Source organism: Arachis ipaensis, chromosome B7, assembly GCF_059453495.1.
Source record: "Arachis ipaensis isolate K30076 ecotype BB chromosome B7, ASM5945349v1, whole genome shotgun sequence".
NCBI classification, from domain to species: Eukaryota; Viridiplantae; Streptophyta; class Magnoliopsida; order Fabales; family Fabaceae; genus Arachis; species Arachis ipaensis.
This window is the reverse complement of record NC_142442.1, coordinates 31,797,531-31,820,516: the sequence shown is the minus strand read 5'-3', so window position 1 is coordinate 31,820,516 and position 22,986 is coordinate 31,797,531. Positions and strand designations below refer to the sequence as shown.

General features: G+C 33.5%; 2 protein-coding genes across 2 annotated transcripts; both read left to right on the top strand.

The window, feature by feature from the left end:
- Positions 1–1,313: 1,313 nt before the first annotated feature.
- On the top strand, positions 1,314–2,758 carry LOC148550756 (protein FAR1-RELATED SEQUENCE 4-like). The gene is made up of 3 exons (XM_088494613.1): positions 1,314–1,465; positions 1,550–1,559; positions 2,228–2,758. Exons 1-3 carry the CDS (start codon positions 1,314–1,316, stop codon positions 2,756–2,758), a joined length of 693 nt encoding a protein of 230 aa, XP_088350739.1.
- A 14,766-nt stretch (positions 2,759–17,524) lies between these two features.
- LOC107610110 (uncharacterized) lies at positions 17,525–19,452 on the top strand. Its single transcript, XM_016312185.3, has 2 exons — positions 17,525–17,969; positions 18,063–19,452. The coding sequence occupies exons 1-2, from the start codon at positions 17,808–17,810 to the stop codon at positions 18,732–18,734; spliced, it is 834 nt and encodes a 277-aa protein (XP_016167671.1). The 5' UTR covers positions 17,525–17,807; the 3' UTR covers positions 18,735–19,452.
- Positions 19,453–22,986: the final 3,534 nt, after the last annotated feature.

Genomic DNA, 22,986 nt, shown 5'->3' with positions numbered 1-22,986 from the left:
ACATTTTAAACGAAAAATACATTTTCGAAAAAGCTCTACATCCATGTAAAAATTACATGGATGGTATCCAAGTACCTTCCACCCCACACACTCGTTTGTTTTACATGCGCCTTACATAATCTATATAACGTAATCCTTATTTTTTCAGATCAACCTTTTTCAACGTAAACATTTCCATATAATATAAACCTTTTTCGCGTTTTTCTTCTTCTTCTTCTTCCTGTTCTCTTTCTTCTTCTTCAACCTAATTAAATTCGTTGTTCTCCTCTATTCACATTTTTCTTCTCTGTATTATGGATCTGGATTGACTTCAATGCAATTAGCTTCGTCGTTTATCTTCTTCTTCGTTTTCTTCTTCGATCTGCACTTTTGAATTGAAACAATGAATGAATCAACTTCAAATCAGTTGAATGAGTGCGATTTGGATAATTCTTTCAAAACGCATCAATTTGATGAGGTTTGGATTATTGAATTTTGAATCGAATTCAATGGAATGAAATTGCTAATTTTATTTGAAGTGAATTGAATGGACTGAGGTGATCTATATCTGAATTGAATTGAATTGAACTGATAATATGTAACTGTGAGTGTGAGTAACTGTGAGTAAATGTGTGGTTCGGTAAGTACTAAAGAGTTGATTCACCATGTGCATGTGTTCGGTTCGGTATGCAGAAAGGAGTCTAAAAAAATTAGACGAATATATTCTGTTTTGTTCCCTAAGCACTATATAATTGTTTCACCGTAATTAAGATTTTGGTTCACCATAATTAAGATTTCGATTCACCATGCAGACGAGCTGTGTTGTGGATGAAAAATTTGTCCCAAAGGTGGGAATGATTTTCAAGACACTAGAAGAAGCTGGAAAGTTCTACAAATATTATTCCAAACTTGCCGGTTTTTCTACCAAAATAAGGAACACGACTCGGGACGGAGACAATATTAAGAATCAACTAATTGTATGCTCTAGAGAGGGGAGGTGGAAATCAAAGATATCTCAAACTTTGAAGACAAACCCTTCAGCTGGGTTAAATTGTCTGGCCATAATTTACATACACATAACATCCTTGTTGTCCAGACCAGGCTGAGATGCTCAAACAAAACAGGGAGCTTAGCATGTTTGTACGTCGCACCATTGAAACCCACGAGGAAGCAGGAATCAGACTGAGCAAAACTTACCAACCATTTATGGCTGCAACTGGCAGCCACCGTGAACTAGGTTTTATAGAAAAGACGTCAGGAATAACACCACAAGGGAAGTATGGAATATTTCCGAAGAAGACGATGCCAAAGAATTTGGGAAGTACCTAGTAAGAATGAAAGAGAAGAACCAAAATTTCTTCTTTGAGCTCAACCTTGAAGGCGATCACTGCATTAAACATGCATTCTGGGCTGATGCAAGAAGCAGAGCTGCATTTGATTATTTCGGAGACGTGGTTTCGTTTGACACCACCTATAACACAAATAGGTATTCGGTTCTTTCAAACATATTTTTGATGTTCAGTGAGTGTATATATTTCGGTTCACCACCTTGTGCTTGTTATTTATGCAGGTACAATTTGGTTTTAGGTTCTTTTGTTAGCGTGAATCACCATGGCCAGTCGACACTTCTTGGATGTGCGCTGATGAAAAAATGAGGACATCCAATCATTCAAATGGCTATTTGAGTGTTGGCTACGTTGCATGGGAGGGAAGGCACCAAAAGGTATTCTTACCGATCAATGCGCATCAATTCAAAGGGCAATTGAGCTGTGCATGCCAACAACAATTCACTGCTGGTGCATCTGGCACATTATGAAGAAAATTCCAAGCAAATTGAATAGCTACAAGGGACACAACGAAATTGAACAAGAGACGAGCCATGTTATTTGGAACTTGTACACAAAAGAAGCATTTGACAGAAATTGGATCGATTTCCTTAGAAAGTACAGCCTCGGAGGTAACAAGTGGCTTTCAGGTAGTTGAGATTTTAATTCGAATTACTTTTATGCTTATATCTTTTTTCCCAAAGCATGCACTATTTTCGGTTCACCAGACCTAATGGTTTCAGTTTGGTTTGCAAAGCTGTACGAGGATCGCCATATATGGATTCTGGCTTACTTGGATCACCACTTTTGGGCCGGGATGAGAAGCACACAAAGGAGAGAGAGCATGCATTTATTTTTCAACAAGTTCATCACACAGAATAGCTCCTTGAGATAATTCATGAAGCAATACGACAATTGCCTAGCAAGCAGAGAGAGAATTCGATGCTGCAGATTTTCACACCGTGATACCGTGTGCAACAAAATCAGCAATAGAGGCACAGTTTCAGCATGTATATACCCATGAAAAGTTCAGGGAAGTTCAAGCTCAACTCAGAGGTAAAGTGAACTGTATCACAAGATCAATCCATTCCACCCTAGGTTTCACAACATATGAAGTAATAGAGCAGGTTTCTAACTCCACTAAGTTTGTCGTCACCTACGACGCAGTATCACGAGATGTAAAGTGCCATTGCTTGCTGTTTGAGTCTAGGGGCATATTGTGTCGCCATCCCCTAAGTGTCCTAAGCTTTGAGCGAGTGGATAACGTGGCACTGAAATACATATTGGAACATTGGAGAAAGAACATAAAGAGGAGGCATACACACATCAAAAGCAGCCAAGATGAACCTCTACTGGAGCCAAGAAGTAAGAGATTTGACGAATTGGTGTTTCGGTCACACAATATATGTGAATTTGCATCCGAGTCTGAAGAGTTGACCGGAATTTTGCACTGAGCATTTGACAAGGTCATGGCGGAGATGGAAGAATATCAAGGGAGAAGCAAAGGAAAAAGTTTTTTAACCCACGAAGAAGCAACATTAAGCAATGTGAATGACCTTCAAAGCCTACCACTTGTCAAAACAAGAGGTCGGCCCGAGAACAGACTTGGATCAAACCTGGAAAAAAATATCTCAAATGCCATGAAGAAAAAGAAAAAGACAGCTCCAAATAAGGTAAAATTGACTTGCTTTTGATTATTTAAAAATTCAATTGTTTATTTTGCTAATATACAATTATGTCTTTTCAATTGTAGTTGAACCTTTTAGACTGCGGATCATTGATTCAGTCAAGCTCCACTCTTTATAATGCACCAGATATGAATTATCCAAGAGAGGATTGTACAAGTTTTAGTTTTTATTAATATAATTTTTTGTTCACCCATGAGCAAATTTCGGTTCACCATGGTTATAGCAGGTTTAATTTCTGAATGTTGATAGTCTTTAATGAATAGTCACTTTTTTTGTGAAATTCTATATTGATATATGCAGTTTTTCGATTCGTCTAGTGTATTAATTTCTAAGTTGAATAATTAGAATTTGTTTTTCGGTTCAGGGTTTAGAGTTCGGAGTTCAGGGTTTAGAGTTTAGGGTTTAGGGTTTAGGGTTATGGTTTTAGGGTTTTAGGAATTTAGGGTTTATGGGTTCAGGGTTCAGTGTTTAAGAGTTCAGTGTGTTTCAAACTTTCGGTTCGCCCAGTGTATTAATTTTGGTTCACCGTGTTCATGGTTGAGGGTTTAGGGTTAGGGGTTTAGGGTTTAGGATTTAGGGTTCAGGGTTTAGGGTTCAAGTTTTAGGGTTTAGGGTTTAGGGTTCAGGGTTCAGGATTTAGGGTTTAGGGTTTTGGGTTTAGGGTTTAGGGTTTAGGGTTTAGGGTTTAGGGTTTAGGATTTAGGATTTAGGGTGTAGGGTTTTGGGGTTATGGTTTTAGGGTTTTAGTGATTTAGAGTTTATGGGTTCAGGGTTCAGTGTTCAGTGTTCTGGTTTTAGTGTTTAGGGTTTAGGGTTTAGTGTTCAGGGTTTAGGGGTTCAGTGTGTTTCCAACTTTCGGTTCGCCCAGTGTATTAATTTCGGTTCACTGTGTTCTTTTGGAGTTCGTAATGTATTACTAAATACAGTGATTGCAATTACTGAGAACCTGGAATAAAACAGTAGCCAGACAGTTCCAACAGATGAGTAATTCATCTTGAATCAAATATAAATATTTACATTTGATACATACATTGATATTAAGAATAGATATATACATTAACATTGACATATACATTTGAAAGAAGCATTTTTTGCGTTTTTAACAAGTTAAACAAAATATATACAACTAGTATATGGATTGTTTGATACATACATTAAACAAAATATTGTTAATTACAACTAGTATATGCTATTCTCTATCTAAATCCCCATATGTGAATTTACAATAAGGGCTGGAGAGGACATCAGATGGCTTGGAAAGTCTTATTACTTCAGATTCCCAAATCACTTGGTCTCTGATTTTGTTCATTTCATGCAACAGAAGATTTGGACTATATTGGTATCTGAAGTCATCAATCTCTTTCTATATTTCAAGTGAAATGAATTAGTTACATAAGAAATGAACCCAAATGAAATAAGAATAATATCATTCAAAGCCCTAATCATATTGTAAAAATGCAATCACAATAACCCTAAACCCTGAACACATTAAATATCAAGTAAATCAAAATCACATTAAATAATAACAAATTTCATTCAAAGCCCTATTTATACTGTAAAAATGCAATCACAGTAATCCTAAACCCTGAACAAATTAAAAGGAGGCCACCAAACCGAAAAACATTCACTTGGTGAATCAAAATTATAAGAGCCACCGAACCAAAAATTGTTTATGTGGTGAATAAATGGTGATCAAATTTCAATCAACAAAAATAGTATTTCTGCATGGAAAAGAACTAGTCAATAGAGTAACAACCAACTTCAAAGTCCTAGTTACACTATCAACTGAACTGCATGAAATAAGAAAAGAAAGAAGTTTATTAATTTAGAAAGTACTTACTTGTGTCCAAGCTTTATATTTATATCTCTTCCCGCTTTTGATTTTTCGTGGATCTATTGTTTCGAGCCATTTCATCATGTATATTTCACAATCATAGCTAAGCAAGAATTGAGTATAATACGATCAATAGTATACAAAATAAAATATATTAAAAATAGCACTATAGAAGAGAAAGATTCGTACTCTGTACGTTAACCATCCAATTGGATATACGCTGCTTCCTCTCTCAGTCCATCCTCCATTAGGGGTTCCGCCCAGCGTACACCCTCATCTGGGAAAATTATTAAACCCTAAAGAGACAAAAAAGGTAAATAAACAGAACCGACAATAGTGAACCAAACTCCTCTCATGTAAAGAATAATTTGAATAATTTACAAGAAAATAACTTACAACAAATTTGTTCAGTTGCTTCTTCGAATCAGGTATATGTTCTGGCAGCTTATTGACAGGGTCAAGGACATAGAATTTTTTTTTGTTGACATCAGCAATCTACGACTACCAATGCCCTCCATTGCAAATTGGGACAAATAGCTGAAGTTTTGAAAAATTATAGAATATTTCAGTCGAAACAATAGCAAACAAGAGAATTATCAAAGAATTTTTAGAAATTACAACTTACAAGTGGATGCGATGCAAGTTTCCTTTTGTGAAGAAACTGGCGGTGGTGGGCATACTGCTCAATATCAAACCTGTACGCCTTGTTTGTCCTCTTATCAGTGCACTCCATGCCATGTGTTCCCAACATAAAATTCTACAAAATGAACATCAGTTAAATAACATTTCCACAGAATCCAACACAATTCATATGCTGAATAAAACGTGAAAAACATTCAATCATCAAGAGAGAAGTTTTCTTCATGCAAAAGAACTCAACAGAACACATAAGAATCAGGTGAACCAATATTAACATTCTGACCGAACCGAAAACGAATCAGCAGTGAATAAGAAATTTAGCTTACCACAATATCTAGAGGCACAATGTATATTTGTTCCTGATACCGCCGAACTTTGATTTGGTTGAGAATCATGCTATGTATACTGACAACCTACACAAAGAAAAGTTATGAGATATACTATATAAGAATGTTTAGAAAAATTATTATTGTTAACGCAATTGGGAAAGAATTTACCGAGGCATGCACTTGTTCTTTGGGCATTATGAGATATACTGTATAAGAATGTTTAGGAATTTGCACATTGAAAAATTCACACTTCCAAAGGTTGAGAACGAGTTTCTTGTCGAAACTCAATGATTTGTAGCTCAAAATCAAGTGTAGCTCTAGTGGCATTTAAACACATTTTTATTGTGATTAATTAAACAAGAATTATTACCTAAATCTAAAAGAGTAACATAAATATTTTTAACTTACACTGGTGGAGTTTTAGAAGTCTTTCTTGGGAAGATTTTCTTTTTTCTAAAATATTTTACTGGGCTTTCAGGCGTATTTTTCCTAAAAAAAAGATAACAAATTAAAATTTGAAACCAAGATTCAAAGCAGAGGTCTAGAAACACGTTAAATTCATTTTTGGGCAACCACTGAACCAAAAGTATAATATGCAGTGAACCAATTTACCTGGTATTGCTCACGGTATTTACAGAAGGTGTAGAGCTTCCTTGAGTCTGTAACAGTTGCTCGCTATGCAGATTTACAGTCGGCACTCTAAGCAAGATAAATAAATATCAGTAATTCATTCTAGAGGAATTAGAAAAGGTTGTAGCAAAAGTAAGCAAAGAAAGAAAAAGAACTTGGTAATAATAAACTGAATCTTACGTTTGAGAGAATTCATTTTGTGCCTCTGCTGAGTCAAAGTGATCCGGAGCAATGTTTGTTGACTGAGCTCTATCATTTCTTTTCTTTGATCTTTTTTCCCTTATCATCTCCAATGCTCATTTTCTTCTTTCGGCAGTATTGTCTTTTGCTTTTTCAGTTCTGAAAGTTCATAAAATAAGTATCAAGGAACCTAAAATGTAAGTATCAATAAAAAATGATTCGAGAAACTTACTCCTTGTTAGATTGGGCTTGTGTTTTTGACACCCTTTGCAGTTGTTTTCTTTTTATTACGGGTGTTTTTTCGATTTCATTTTCTCTGGAATACAAACAAACACATTGAATTTATACCGAAGACAAGACACTAACAATGAAGTCAACCAAACTGACAGACACTATCGAACCGAACTAAACTAAAGTGCTAAACCGAAAGTTAGAATCTCACCAAATCGAAATTAATTCATTTGCTGAACAAATATTGATACATATGCAATCAACAAAATGTCTCACAGAAATTACGCAATACTTACTGGCTTTCAGATTCGCTTGTGTTCTCTGAATCTATTGGCACATGCTTTGTTTTTTTGGTTTGTTTTTTAACCACTTTCGGTGGTTGTTTTCTTTTCTTTGTTTCGGTTTTTTTTTTATTTCTTCTTCGCTGCAATACATATGAACAAGTGCATAAGAACAAATTTAAGCAAATAAAAGTTAAATGAAATCAATATCAAAATTAAACTTACTGGCTTTCGGATTCAGATTCAGAGAATCTTTCCTCTTCCGAAGAAGAATCCATCTCGATCGTTTTCTTTTTTATTTTCTTTTCTTTTTCTTTCTTGTCCAAGTTAATTACTTGTTTTTGTTTTTTTTTCTTTCTGTACAGAAGTCCCTACAACAGAAACAAAGACTCAATTATTTAATCATCAAGAAAACACATTAACAATCTGGTGAACCAAATGAAGCAATCCCACCGAACCGAAAAATATTCATATGGTGAATAGTACATGACAACTATTTAATCATCAAGAAAAATATTTCTTAATGCAGAAACATTCAAATCAACAAACTAAGAATTGCAAGTAGGACAAATAAATTAATTATAACCTAAAACAGAAGTTTATTTAGTTAATAGAGTATTTTAAAAGCATTTGAAAGCAAATTTTTCGGAAAATTTTAGTAGAGTATTTACCAATGGTTCTGTTGCTTCGGTTGAAATCCGTTCAATCATCATTTCCCTTGTCCAATGGGCCACCTATGGTGCAGGGGGAGCATCAGGTGCAAACGGGCAGGGAAACTTCGTTTCGTGGAAGTATATCAACATTAATACAAAAACGCAGCCATCAACAGACTGTTTCTTCCCCCCTTTCTCTTGTTTTCAACTCATTTCATCAAGAAGTTTAGCACATGCATTGCCCAATCCCATTCTCGAATGTTGTTCACATGAAAGATTGGTGGCTTATGGATTGGGGAGGCCATACTTACCGTTGTGGGGGGCAAGAAGCACTTTTGTATGAAGACAACAAAAGTCCTCTTGAATTTTTCTGGTTCTCCTCCCCTTCTACACTCATGTCCAGCACATTCCTTGTCTGCTAGATTCAAGTTGTTGTAATCAACCTTTTCAGAAAAACGATTCCCTACAATATTTTAATAGCAAAAATTAGTCAAAAACAGTCAATTTAATTTTCTAGACACCAATGAACTGAAAATAAGCAGTAAGTGGAAAATGTATTACCTCTGTTGGTTATGCCGAGGGCAGCTGTTACTTTCCGAGGAGTGATGTATATTTTCCCCTGGAGAGTTTTCAAGCATCCTTTCTCTTCATCAAACCGATCAAGCAATTCTTTCAACAGTGTATTAGAGACATTCATTTCTGGGACATTTGTCAGGGCACACTACAAAAAAAAAGGCCTATGGTCACGGTAAAAAACCGTGACCATAGCTAGTAAAAAGGGTGACCATAGATCTATGGTCACGGTTTTGGACCTATGGTCACGGTTTTTTACCGTGGCCTATTCCGTCGTGGCCATAGGTCTATGGTCACGGTTTTTTTACCTATGGTCACGGTTTCTATGGTCACGGTTACAATTTTCAAATTCTGACACTTTAGGCCACGGTTTTTAACCGTGACCATAGGGCAATCTATGGTCACGCATAAAAACCGTGACCATAGCCATATCTATGGTCACGGTTTTGGCCGTGACCATAGCCTCTATAGTCACCCTTCCTTAAAACTATGACCATAGCGTCTATGGTCACCCCTCCTCAAAACCGTGACCATAGCCTTATCTATGGTCACGGTTTTAGCCGTGACCATAGAGCCTATGGTCACCCCTCCTCAAAACCGTGACCATAGCCATATCTGTGGTCACGGTTTTGGCCGTGACCATAGCCTCTATGGTCACCCCTCCTTAAAACCGTGACCATAGCCTTATCTATGGTCACGGTTTTGGCTGTGACCATAGCCTCTATGGTCACCCCTCCTCAAAACCGTGACCATAGCCTTATCTATGATCACGGTTTTGGCCGTGACCATAGCCTCTATCACCACTCCTTAAAACCGTGACCATAGCCTATTTTGTTTTATGAGATTTAATTTTATTTTTTAAAGTATAATCACATCCCAAAATGATGATAATCACAAAATAAATCTAAAAATAAAAAATAATAATCAACAATTAAGATAAGTTGTGATTAAATTAACCAACTAACATATCAATAAAATTATACATAAATTAAGTTATAAGTAATAACATTTTTAGATCTATACTACTAGTATAAGTAATTCAGCTCCATGTGCATTGGGCTGGTCTTAGTCTAATATTATACAATGGGTGCGTGAATGTGTTGATTGATGGTGTTAAGGTTGTCTACACATGCCAGCCTCTTCTTGTTAATTAGGCCTCAAAGTGGGAGCATGATCGCCACCATAGTAGCTTCTGAATCCAGACACCATTGCTGAGAGTTGGTACCAGAATCTGTCATGGAAAATACATCAGCAGTTGCACATGCAATAAAGTCCAAAGCAGCAAGCTGCATTAACATCAAACCTTCATTGTTAAGTATTAGTAATCATGCTTCAACTGAATTTGAAAATTATTAACATGAATATTTATTACCTGAGAAGAAAAATTCTTAAAAGGTTCAAGTTCATTGGGAGCAACCGAGCAAGGAAATCTTCCTTTGTAATAGCATTGACATGAATTATTTATTGCAGAAGTATTTAACTCACTTGGGGTACATCTCCATTCTTCCTTTCAAAAGTAAGCAAACCAACTTTTCAGAGTAATTCAGAACCACATCCAGCTTCAATCATAATTCAGAGTAATCACAACAACTAACTTTTCTCAAATATATTTCATTCAATAATTAACTAATCATATTTCAATTTAATGACAATTAAGCAACCTTACACTCCCACTTTTGTATCTAAGCCTAGAACTCTTCCAATATCACAATTCCAACTTCCATTTCATTAAACACAGTTATTAGAATTAGTAGTATAGTTCCAAGAATTCGGAATCAATAATTCACAAAATTACACATACATATTCATAATAGTTCATCAACTTCCAACAGCATTTCAAGCATACCCTCATCATCATCAAATCACATAACCAACATAAATCATCATCCTCAAACACAACTACAAATCAATCTCATCACAATTTCATCACATTCAACCATATTCACAATCACCAACAATCTCAATTTCATCAATTTTCATCAATTAACCAAACAAGACATTTATAAATTATTTGCAATTACTCACTAAACTTCATTGGCATTCATAAATTAAAACAGTTAATTTTAAAATAAATTTCCTACCTCAAATAACCGAAACTTGAAGAATTCCTTAACCGTGACAAATTCCTTTTTCCTTTCTCACAGCAGCAGTAGCCTCGAACAAAACCAGCAGCAGCCACAACAGTCCCAAAACCAATACGAGTTACAACAGCAATTTTGAAGCAAAGTGGCAGAACTAAAATAAAAATATGTGACTAGGATTAGAACAAGAACATGGCAAAGGAACAAGTTTGAAGCAGAACAAGAATGAGTGTTACAATTTTAGAAATGGAGGAATCGGAACCAGAACAAGAAGGCTGATGCTGTCTTCTGACTCTGATGGCGGTGCACGACTCACCAGCGACCGTGGCAGCAACAGCGAGGACAGTGCCTCCTCTGGCTCGCACGGCTCTGTCTCCCTCTCTCCCTCGTGTCGTTCTCTTCTCCACGGTGGAATCCAACAGGCACGACGGCGACACCAACTGCGACGGGTTGGCTGCGATGGAACCCTTGGCGGCAAGACGCGACGGCTTTTAACGCACGACTCCTCTCCTCTCGGACGCGTCACAGCGGCGACAACTCATCGGCGGCAGCGGCTTCCTCTGGCTAGCACGAATTGACGATGATGGAAGCTCCTCTCCCTCTCGGCGCTACTCTGTCTCAACGTCTCTCTCTCTCCTCTTTGCGAACAGTGGCGGCAACGACGTGGAGGATGGCGGCGAGCTGGGAGCGACGATGGCGCGACGGTGGTGGCGAGGCGGCTGGACAGCGGCGGCAGCGTGGCTCTTCCTCTTTTTCGATCACAGCTCTCCTTCTCTGCTGCTGTGTTACGTTTGAAAGGGATTAAAGGGAAAGGGGATGCGGCTGAGTGTGGTGAGGAGGGATTAGGGTTAGGGTTCTTCAATTTGGGAATTAGGTTTCTAATTCAATTTAAAAATTAAAGTTACAAAATTAGGAATTTTAATATTTTATAAAGGAATAAAAATAGATATGAATAGATATTTTAATAAAATTGGAGGATGGAGTAATTTTAAAATCAAATATATTCTATCAAAAATATTTAAGAACATTATTTATCAACATATTACTAAATTCAATTAATTATTTTTAATTTAAATTATAAAATAAACATATTAATCACATTTTATAAAATATAGTTTATTATCAAAATATTAATTATTCAAATTAAATGATATAATTTTTCTTTATTTTTTTATCATCGGAATTTTAATTTCAACAAATATAACAAATTTAATTATTCAAAAACTTGGAATATTACACCAACTCACAGCAAAGAAAGTATTGATGGCCGAAGCAGAAAGACGAGCTTACGATGGTGATAGAGCAAGACAAAGGACGACGAGCTGCGACGGCGACGACAAGGGCGACAATGGCGAGGCGGGATGGATGGCGGCAGCAGCGCGGCTCCTCCCTCTCTCATTTAATTAAAAGTATTTTATTTAATATTTTTATTTATAAAATTAAATTTAAAATTTTAATATTTAAATTAAATTATATAAAATTTGAATTAGTTTTCAATTATTAAAATTTTTAAATTTTAATTAATTTAAATTCAAATTATCAAAACTCAATTTAAGTACAAAAATATTCTTGAATAGTAATTAGGCTTAAGGTTAGGGTTAGAACTAAGGTAACCCTTTCGTAAAACTGTGACCATATACCTTTTTAGGTCACCCTTCAAAACCGTGATCATAGACCCCTTTAGGTCACCCCCCAAAATCGTGACCATAAACCCTTTTAGGTCACCATTTTTTGAAAAACCGTGACTATAGCCCCTTTTTTGTCACTGTAAAAAATTGTGACCATAGACCCCTTTAGGACACCCCTAAAACCGTGATTATAGACCCTTTTAGGCCACTCCCAAAAACCGTGACTAAAGACCCCTTTAGGCCACGCTCCAAAACCGTGACCATAGACCCTTTTAAGCCACCCCCAAAACCGTGACCATAGACCCCTTTAGGTCACCCCCAAAACCGTGACCATAGACCTTTTAGGTCACCCTTTTTTGAAAAACCGTGACCATAGTCCCTTTTTGGTCACTGTAAAAAACCGTGACCATAGACCCTTTTAGGCCACCCCCAAAAACCGTGACCATAGACCCTTTAGGCCACCCCCAAAACTGTAACCATAGACACTTTTAGGCCACCCCAAAAACCGTGACCATAGACCCCTTTAGGTCATCCCCCAAAACCGTGACAATAGACCCTTTTAGGTCACCCTTTTTTGAAAAACCGTGACCATAGCCCCTTTTTGGTCACTGTAAAAAACCGTGACCATAGACCCCTTTAGGTCACCCCAAAAACTGTGACCATAGATCCTTTTAGGCCACCCCCAAAACCGTGACCATAGACCCCTTTAGGCCACCCCCCAAAACCGTGACCATAGACCCTTTTAGGTCACCCTTTTTTGAAAAACCGTGACCATAGACCCTTTTTGGTCACTGTAAAAAACCGTGACCATAGACCCCCTTTAGGTCACCCCTCAAAACCGTGACCATAGGCTCTTTTAGGCCACCCTTTTTTAAAAAACAATGACCATAGGTACTCTATGGTCACCCTTTCCAAAAAAACCGTGACCATAGCTTTTTTTTTTGTCACCCTAAAAAACCGTGACCATAGAGGGTCTATGGTCACGGTTTTTTACCGTGGCCAAAAAAACCGTGGCCATAGACCCAAAATATTGTAATGGCACCAAATCCCATTTCTTCCACAATATCTTTCTTTTCTTGACTCATTTCCCTGTACACTATTGCTATTGCCTTTGTTTGGCATCTGCAATAGTGAGTTTTCTGCAAGTTTTGAAACAGAATGTGAGGATATATTTATAATACAAAATAGATATTATTCGAATGAAAGCGAATAAATATATTTAATTTGCTTATGTTATAATGTGCCTTCTCCTTCATTGTTACCATTTTCTTGTTGTGTTTTGCTGTAATGAAAAATTTTGGTCAATACTTCATTGAATATATCAACAAGCACAAGCATGTATAACTTAATCAAGTCAATTAAAATGCCACAACCCACCGAACCGAAAATAGTTCATTCACAGAACCAAAATCACAAAGGGTACCAAACCGAAAAATGTTCATGTGCTTAATAAATGATAATCAACTTTCAATCAACAAGAATACTATTCCTCCATGCAAAAAAAGTACTGAAGATAGTAACAATTATTTTTAAAGTTCTAGTTAAACTATCCACACAAATAAGAACAAGCACGCATATCTTAATCAAATCAACATCTTCCAAAAGAAAAGTTTTTCAAATTTCATGAATTAGGTGTTCTTTCAAAATGACATTTGCAAATTGTCTTCTTTAAAAACTCTTACTGAAACTTGATATCTTTCTTTCAGTGTCAAGGTCAACTACCATTTGTGCTTAAATCTATCCAATATAATGAGACAATTTTACAGTAGTATGGCTTATCAAAGTGAAAGAGTTATCTCTAATGTCAATTGTCCTAAACAAAACTCATTCAATACATCATCAAGCACAAGCATGTATATCTTAATCAAGTTAATTAAAATGCCACAACCCACCGAACCGAAAATCATTCATGCACAGAACTAAAATCACAAAGGCCACCGAACCAAAAAACATTCACATGCACAGAACCAAAATCACAAAGGCCACCGAACCGAAAAACGTTTATGTGGTTAATAAATGATGATCAACTTTCAATCAACAAGAATAGTATTCTTCCATGCAAAAAAAGTATTGAAGATAGTAACAAAGCTCTAGTTAAACTATCCACACCAATAAGAACAAGCACGTATATCTTAAAGCCCTAGTTACACTATCCACTGAATTGAACAAAAATAATAACAAATTTCATTCCAAACCCTAGTTATACTGTAAAAAGCGTTCATAATAGTTCAATCTACTAAACGAAGCAAATCAAACCAGTAAAACTAAAATGCAAGTAGGCAAAACGTGATATTGCAAGATTTTAAATGAACAGTAGTTTTCTCATACCTTTGGTAGTCTTTGTTGCTGTTTTCGTTTGTTTCTGCTTGTTGCTTGCGAAATCTTCTTCCGATTTTTTTGCAGTAGTGGTTTTCGCAGATAATGTGATTGAAGTTTGAGTGATGTTCAGAGAGATTCGAAGCGAATGAATGTTTTGGTGTATTGGTTTCGTGTTGAAGATGTAACGTTTTTTCATAATGAAGCGCAAATAGAAAAGGAGGGATTTCTTTCGTGTCTGGCGCGTGTTTTTCACTCTCCATTTAATGCGCTTGATTCTATTTGAACTTTGACTAACTTGGTTATATGGTTATATGAATCTATTTTACCCATCAGTCATAGTTTAATTCCTAAAGATACGATATCCATTGCACAAAACACGAGGGCTAATGCTCCAATTATGAAAAACAAGAATGGTCCCTGAAAAACTTGCTCCAAGAATTCAGTATTTTGACAATGACCAAAGGAAACAGTGCCATTAAGAGAAACAAGATGTAAATATGACTCTATGGTCCCTTTATCATGGAATGCGATACCAATTGAATGAGCTTACTCCAACCATTAACTGCTGTCTGCTACATCATATGTGTTGCAAAGTATGTGGAGGGATAAGCCATGCAATTGATTTAAGGATAGCAAAGAATCTCATATCACATGATGACCTAATCCGTCCAATTGCTCTTGTTAATCTTGTTTCAACTTTCCATATCAGTTATATATTACCTACATGAAAGCAACAATAAGCTACATCGAAGGGCGAAACTTCTGTAGGACATTGAATTGATCCCAGAACTGAAGTCAGATACAGTTAATTAGCTTGTTATAATATCTGCTCTCGCATCAAGTTTATGGCACAAAATCATCAGCGGTGTATTCATTACTAAACCAACATTTGTTTCTGCACATTTATTTTAATTAAAAACCATTTAAAAGCTTTTCTTTTTTTGTGGTTAAATAATATAATTTTCATTGATCAGGTCAATTAATTGTCTATAATACATTATGTTTGAATGTTTTTTCACAATAAAAATATTATTTATCCTAGTTTATTACCTTTTAATTTTTTATTTCTTAAAAAATTATAAAATTTTCTTTCATATACCATTTAAATAAAATACATATTAATTAATTTAATCATTTCATATATTTTTAATATATAAAATATTTTATATTTAGATATTCATACATATGGTGATGCACAGGATTATTTATGATAATAATCCTTAATTTCTTAGACATATTAGATCAGAGACCAAACTTTTCATCGAGAGTTTTATATTCGAAGAAAATGCTCTCTCTCTGCAAAAAGAAAATCATAAATAAATCTTCTTAAGGGTTGCCGTCGTCGCCGTCTCAATTTTAGACTTCGGTGGCCATCCTCTCCTCCTCGACTCCTCTCCTCATCAGCTCCCTCCCCCCCCCCTTCCCCTCAAACATTCTTCTGTCTCTTCTCTTTCCCTTTTTTTTTCCTCCTCCCTAACCATCCATCATTCTCCCTTTTCACTATCTTACTCTCACTATCGCCAAACACATTTTTACCATCACCGCCATTCCTTTTCGCCGTCTACACCTTTCCACCACCCCTTGTTTAACCCGCCTTTTTCCTTTCTTTTGTACTCTCTTTCTCGATTTTTCTGTTTGTTTGTTTTTTAGAGATCTAAATCTAAAATAACCCATCTGTAGTTGTTCTTTTTTCTTTGTAGTGTATTGATCTCTTTTATGAATGTTTTAGATATGATTTTACAGATCTAGGATAAAGATCGAACGAAAAAATTTTTTTGTCTAGAAAAATATTTTTAGATTTAGAAAGCATTTAGACCTATTCGAAGAAGAGATGGTACTTTTCTGTGTTGCAGCACTTTTAGTGTGGAATCAGAAATAAAAAAAATTGTGATTTACTTCTGTTTCTGTCTTATAAGATTCTTTATAATCGAATTTTGTGTCTCCTCTCAGACTACAGTTCAACATAAAATTTATCTATTTTCTTACTTGGTTTTAGATTTAATGTGTAATTTACAAATTGTAAGTATCGCTTGACTATTTCTTTAAAAGATAATTTATCTTCCATTAAAAAAAAAGAGACCAAACTTCTCACCAAAGATGTAAGAAGTTCAAGAAGTTAGCTAGCGAGCTAACTAACTATGATGAGCCTAGTGCTTATATTTACTTAGCAAAATTTAGTCGAATATTTTATTTTTTTAATAAATTTTAATCATTAAATCAGTTCTCAAACTTTTATTTCCTTAGACGAATTAGTCCACACATTAATTGTTGGTATATATGAAGAAACTGATATGAGAATTTTAAAAAATTTTAGGAAAAAAATATTTTTATAACAGATATTAATTTGTCTAACTTTTTAGTAAAATTTGACCTAAAAATTAGTATATTTAACAAAATAAAAAGTTAAAGACTGATTTAGTGATAAAATTTATTGAAAACTAAATTGTGTGACTAAAAATTTTTGGAGAATAATTTAGTATATTACTCTATTTTAAATTTCACAAGATAAATTCTCATACAAAGTAAAGTAGTATACTACTTTACAATCATATTACGTATATACAAAAAATTAATTATTAAATTAGTTATTTATTTAAAATATAAATTAAAATATAAAATATATATAAAAATAAATTAAATAATATATATATATATATTTATACACAAATTTAATAGCTGATTTTTAGTGTTAACATGACATTTTTTATTACTTTATGATAAAGTGTTACAATTTGACCGATAAAAGAAATGATCTTTAGTTCAAGCTTAATCAATTAAAAAATAACATTCTACTTGTTAATTCTCTTTCAATGATTTTTAGTCATACTTTATCATAAAATATGAAAATAAAATTTTATAATAACAATTACCGTTTTATATACATATATGCTGTGAAAATTTATAATCATACAACATAACTATTAAAAATCAACTACCATATAAAAACACATATTTGATGTTATAGAAAAACAATTTGATTATGCCTATTATAAAAATATTTGATTATTTCTTTGATTGAAAAATATACCAAAACATGTTTATACACGTAAATATGTAGAGCTGAAGAAGCTAATTTTTTTATATTTATAGATTTTTTTTTTTTTAAAAAATTCTCGTGATCCTATATAAGGGAAAAAGGGTCATAAAAGGAAACGAGTTCAGGAAAAGGTTACATTGGAGTGGCATGTGAGTTACATAGTTTGGTGTATGAATGCATTATATATACAAAACCCTCTCACGTTCTTCTCTTGAATCCGATCCGCACGTTTCACTCTTCTATTCACATCCGTGTCCAATTTGTTCTCTTCTAATCTCTTTCCATTCAATTTATTAATCTCACTTCTCATCATCTTCCCCAATTAGGCTACGCAAAAGAAGAGAGCTAGCGTGCATCAGATTCAATCTCAGAATCTTAATTTGAGTTTTAAATCTTGAAAATGGAAAAGAAGGTTCTTGATCTCGTTCTCGTTCCGTGTGGTCTCCTTGCAATGGTAGCATACCATTTATGGCTTCTTCAGAAAGTTGTGAGGCAACCCACCAAAACTGTAATTGGTGTCAATGCATTCAATCGCCGTTTATGGGTTCAAGCTATGATGGAGGTACCTACGTGGTTTTGGAATTTAAACATTTTTTCAATTTTGGATTATTTATATTACTTTCTTCATGATATTGAAATTAATAATTTAATTTAGGATGGGATGAAGAATGGGGTTCTTGCAGTGCAATCTTTAAGGAACAACATAATGGCGTCAACACTTTTGGCCTCCACCGCCATAATGCTTTCTTCACTAATCGCCGTCTTAATGACCAGCGGCGGAGTCTTAATGACCAGCGGCGGAGGAGCAGCCGGCTTTGACGGCAGCTACCACGGCGGCGGCTTCAACGGCAGAAATCCAGCAACCATGACGGTTATCTCTGAGGTTTTTGGTGATAGAAGTGAATTATGCCTCTCCTTAAAGTTCTTCTCAATATTGGTATGTTTCTTGCTTGCATTCTTGCTCAACGTTCAATCCATAAGGTACTATAGCCATGCAAGCATCCTCATCAACGTCCCATTCAAGAAACTATCCACCAGCCTTCGCCACCAGATGCTCACGGCGGAGTATGTTGCCACCACCGTCAACCGGGGGAGCTACTTCTGGTCCCTCGGCTTGCGCGCCTTCTACTTCTCCTTTCCTCTCTTCATGTGGATCTTTGGACCTATTCCCATGTTTGTTTCAACTTTTGTTCTCATTTTCATTCTGTATTTCTTGGATTTTACCTTTGAGTGTGGATGGACAGGGATATCTGATCATTCTTGTGATGATGTTGAAAATGGAGATCATAATCACAATGGTGATATAGAAATTGGAAAGCCTAACTAGGGAACCCAGTTTCTATCAAGGTGTTTACATGTTACATTACAAATTAAAGTTTTACTTAGTTCAGTTATTTGTGCTAGTTTATTAGGATTAAGATATGTTTTCAAGTTTCTTCACTGTCTTAAAAAGTTAGTTTTCAAATTATGAGTAAATGGCCTTTTAAGTTTCTGATTATTTAATCAAAAGGACAAAACACTCATTCACAATTCGAAAATTTTTAATTGATTTTTAACTATTCAAATAATTAGTTTAAGCGGATTCTGTAAACAGAGACTTGTTGAGGTTTCAAGAACTGCTTAGACTAGTAACAGAAATTACTTATATCAATTACTTGAATGGTTAGAAACCGATTAAGAATTATCAAGCTGTGGAGGCCAAGTATATGTACTACCAAATTAGTGAGAAACTAAAAAGGATATCTACTACCAAATTACTTATTAGATTTCTTATGTTGATTAGTTTCTTATATAGTCTAGCAGTGAAGAGAAATTGTAACGTGGCCAACTTATAGTGTGTTAGAAATTTGGAATAATAGTAACCATAATAGGTTTGCTAGGAAAGTATGGAATTCGAGTTCAACATAAGTTGAATTGTGTTGCCTTTGTCTTCAATATTGCATCATGTAAACTATTCTCTTGAAATGAGCCCATGTATGTATGTTATAGTTAAGAACACTTGAGAAATATGAGTAGTACTAGCTGCTCTTTGTTGTTAGCAACAATATTTATCTGAGCTGTGCTATATTGTCTATATTTGTGTTGATAACTCAATGAGGGTTTAGCTTTCGTGCTGAGAATGACAATAGGGAAAATCCAAAAGGAACAAAAATCAAATGACGCAACTCCACCATTGTCCTCTAGTGATGGTTGGTAGGATAAGGCAAAAGAATTAACAACTATTTAATCATTATAATGATGCAAAAAAATTGACTATTCTGATTATTCAGCTACGTTAAATTTAATTATTCTAATAATGATTTTGATGAAAAATATGGGAAGCAACATATAAAATATGTATATTTATATTATGACTAATTTTTTGTATTTAAAAGATTTTTGAATGCCAAAACCATTTTTTATGATTATTTAATGCATTAATTGATAAGACCTTTTTTTAAGTAGAAAGTAGAAACACTTGACTTGATGCGTACAGATTCAAATGAAGTGGCTTTTATATATAAAAGACAGCATTGCTACTTTGCTAGAAACTAAAATTTGCCATTAATGGAGTGTTATGAACTATTTAGCGGTGGAGTGCGTTACACATACACACGAGTGTGCTATAAATTACTAAATGAGGAGATAGAGGCAAGCAAGAAATTAAATAGATAGAATTATTTGAGTTTAGCTAATATGATTTAAAGATTACAAATAATAAGATTATTAATAGATTTTTTTTATAAAATATGTAAATTTTAAATTTTTAATATATTTATTATATTTTTCTTAAAACTTATATTAATAATAACTTTAATACGTGCCCTTACACCTATAAAATAATGTTTAACCATCATCGTTTAGTAAATTATTATTTTTATTCATAAAAGTTCAAAATGTAAACAAATTTATTTATAAGAAAATAAAATTAATTATAAAAGTTTAGAATATTGATAAATCTAGCAGAATAAAAGTAACATTTGATTATTTTTGTCACAAAAAAATTATTTTTTTATAAATATAAAACTAATTTCATTTATTTAAAATTAAATTTATCAGTATTTTAAAATTTGAGGAGTGCTAGGACTAGTAAGTTTTGTGATTTGTAGCCATCAATTAGTCATCATTGGTGATTTCAATGGTACGGGTGAACACGGGTAGATTTGGTTCGGGTTTATGGTAAAATTAGAACCGAACTGATCAAAATGTAATTAGTTTGGTTTGGTTCAGATTTGTATTTTTTTTTACATGTAGCCAAACCAAACCAAACCGATTAAAAATGGATTGGTTCGTTTCGGATGATTGGGTACCCAATGACGGTGAAATTCATAAAAAAAAAACCAAATTTTTATCTTAAAAATTCAACAAATAATCCAAACATGTTAAATACCAAATACATTAAAAAGTAAACTCATTAAAATTCAAACATATTAATAGTGATAATTTTTGTCTAATGAAAAAGTTATATATATATTTTTTATTTTTTTATTTAATTAATATATGATCGGGTTCGCAAGTTGGTTCGGATTCCGCACTCTCATAATTGATACCCGAACTAATCACTAACAAAGATCATCGATTTAGTTTGAGTTGGACCCGATTACCCGTTAGTTCCAGAACCAATTTAATTGGTTCAGTTTAAGTTCACACGGATAATCGGGTATCCGTTACCTGTACTCACCCCTATTTAATGGTATGAGATTTTATTCAAAAATATAAAATTACTTACTTTACTTTTATTGATTAAGTGTTGAGCAGATTTCAATAGAACTGTTAGCCTAAACTTTTCCTTAAAATTTTATTGTTAAAACTGATAGTTCACTACTTCACTCTGTTATCATAGCTTCTTTATTTGTTAGCGTGGACTTTTCATCAACCAAGACGAATTAAAGCAGCTTTCCGCTAACATGGCGAACAACAGAATATTCATAGCAAAATGCCATTACTCATCTGCACATGCATCTTTATTCTCTACCTACCAAAAAACTAAATTACACTTACGAATTACCTTATATAATTGTGAAAATCCACAATCGATGCACTAGATGAGTTAAAAATAGAAAATGTTCCCTTACAGAAAAATAGTGTTTTTTTTTTAATTTGTCACAGTATCTTTTAGTTCAGTTCAGCAAATCAAAAACTAGTCTTTTGTAGATTTGAGTTTTATTTATAGGTCTGTCGACTAATGAATTATTGTATATATAAAACGAAATTTAAATTTCTAATACTTATTTAAACAAACGAGTAAATTAATCATTTGACCAACTTAAATTAATTTATGTACATCTGGTACAAAGATATAAGGGTTGTTATTGATTGATGTTGAAACATTAGGTGTGTGTTTGGATTTACGTTGGACAAACTGGAGTTTGAATGAAAGTGATTTTGTAGAATTGATTTTGAGTAGAAGTGAATTTGTGCTAACATAATTTATGTTTGGCAATTTTTACTAAAATTGATTTTAATAAAATAAATATTATTTGAATAATATTAGTTAAAATCACTTCTAGATAAATAATTAATTAATTACTAAAAAAATATAATATTGAATTATAATATTATTTTTTTAAGTATATTTAATTTTTTTATATTTTTTAATTTTTTTATATAGTATTTTTTTATAGTACTCTATTTTAGTATATTATGATTTTTTATTATTATAATAAAAATTAATATTTATTTATAAAATAAAAAATAACATATAAAAATGGATAAATTTTTAAATATTTTTTATAGTAAAAATTAATATTTATTTATGAAATTAAAAAATATATAAAATAACATATTTTAGTACCTTTTTAAGTATTCTTAATAATCTTATTTTTATTATTATTTTAGGTTCTAATTTTTTAAAAGTTATATTTTATTATTATTTATAATTAATTTTTTTATTTAATTTATCATTTTTAATAGGAACAATAATACATATTATAAAAAATTAAAATAATAAATAACTAGCAACAAACCTAAACGTAAGTTGAATAAACGTAGAAGGTCTTACTTCTAGTGAATGAGCTTTTGGGATACAGAATCACGTAAAAAAATTGTCAAACATCAAAGAACAGCATTCAAAACATTAAAACGCACTTTTATCTTCTCCAACATATTTCACGAACACACCCTATATGTACACGAATTCAACACCTAAAAAACAATAAAGTTATCCAGTTGAATAATATATATGTGGGATTGGGGGAGACATAGCACAACAATAAATACTTTAAAAACCAAAGTACATTAATGTCATGAGATTGGAAAGTGTGCGCACCTAATTTTGCGTGATATTGAGCATTAAACAAAATCAAACAAACTATAATGCAGAAGGAAATGAAAATGCTACTATTTCCACCAAGTTATGTCTCACATTCTTTATATGATATAAGATAATGAATAATAGAAGAAATCACTCGTAAAAAAGTATGCATGGAATACTAAACGAGTTCAAGACTTGTGGAAGACAAAGAAGCAATTAGTACTATTACTTGGACATACTTATCGTGCTTTTTAGGGGCGGAGTTTAGTTAAGATAATGGGGAGTCATGACCCTTCTAAATTTTTTATAAAAAAATAGTTTAATTGACTCAAATATTTTACTATGA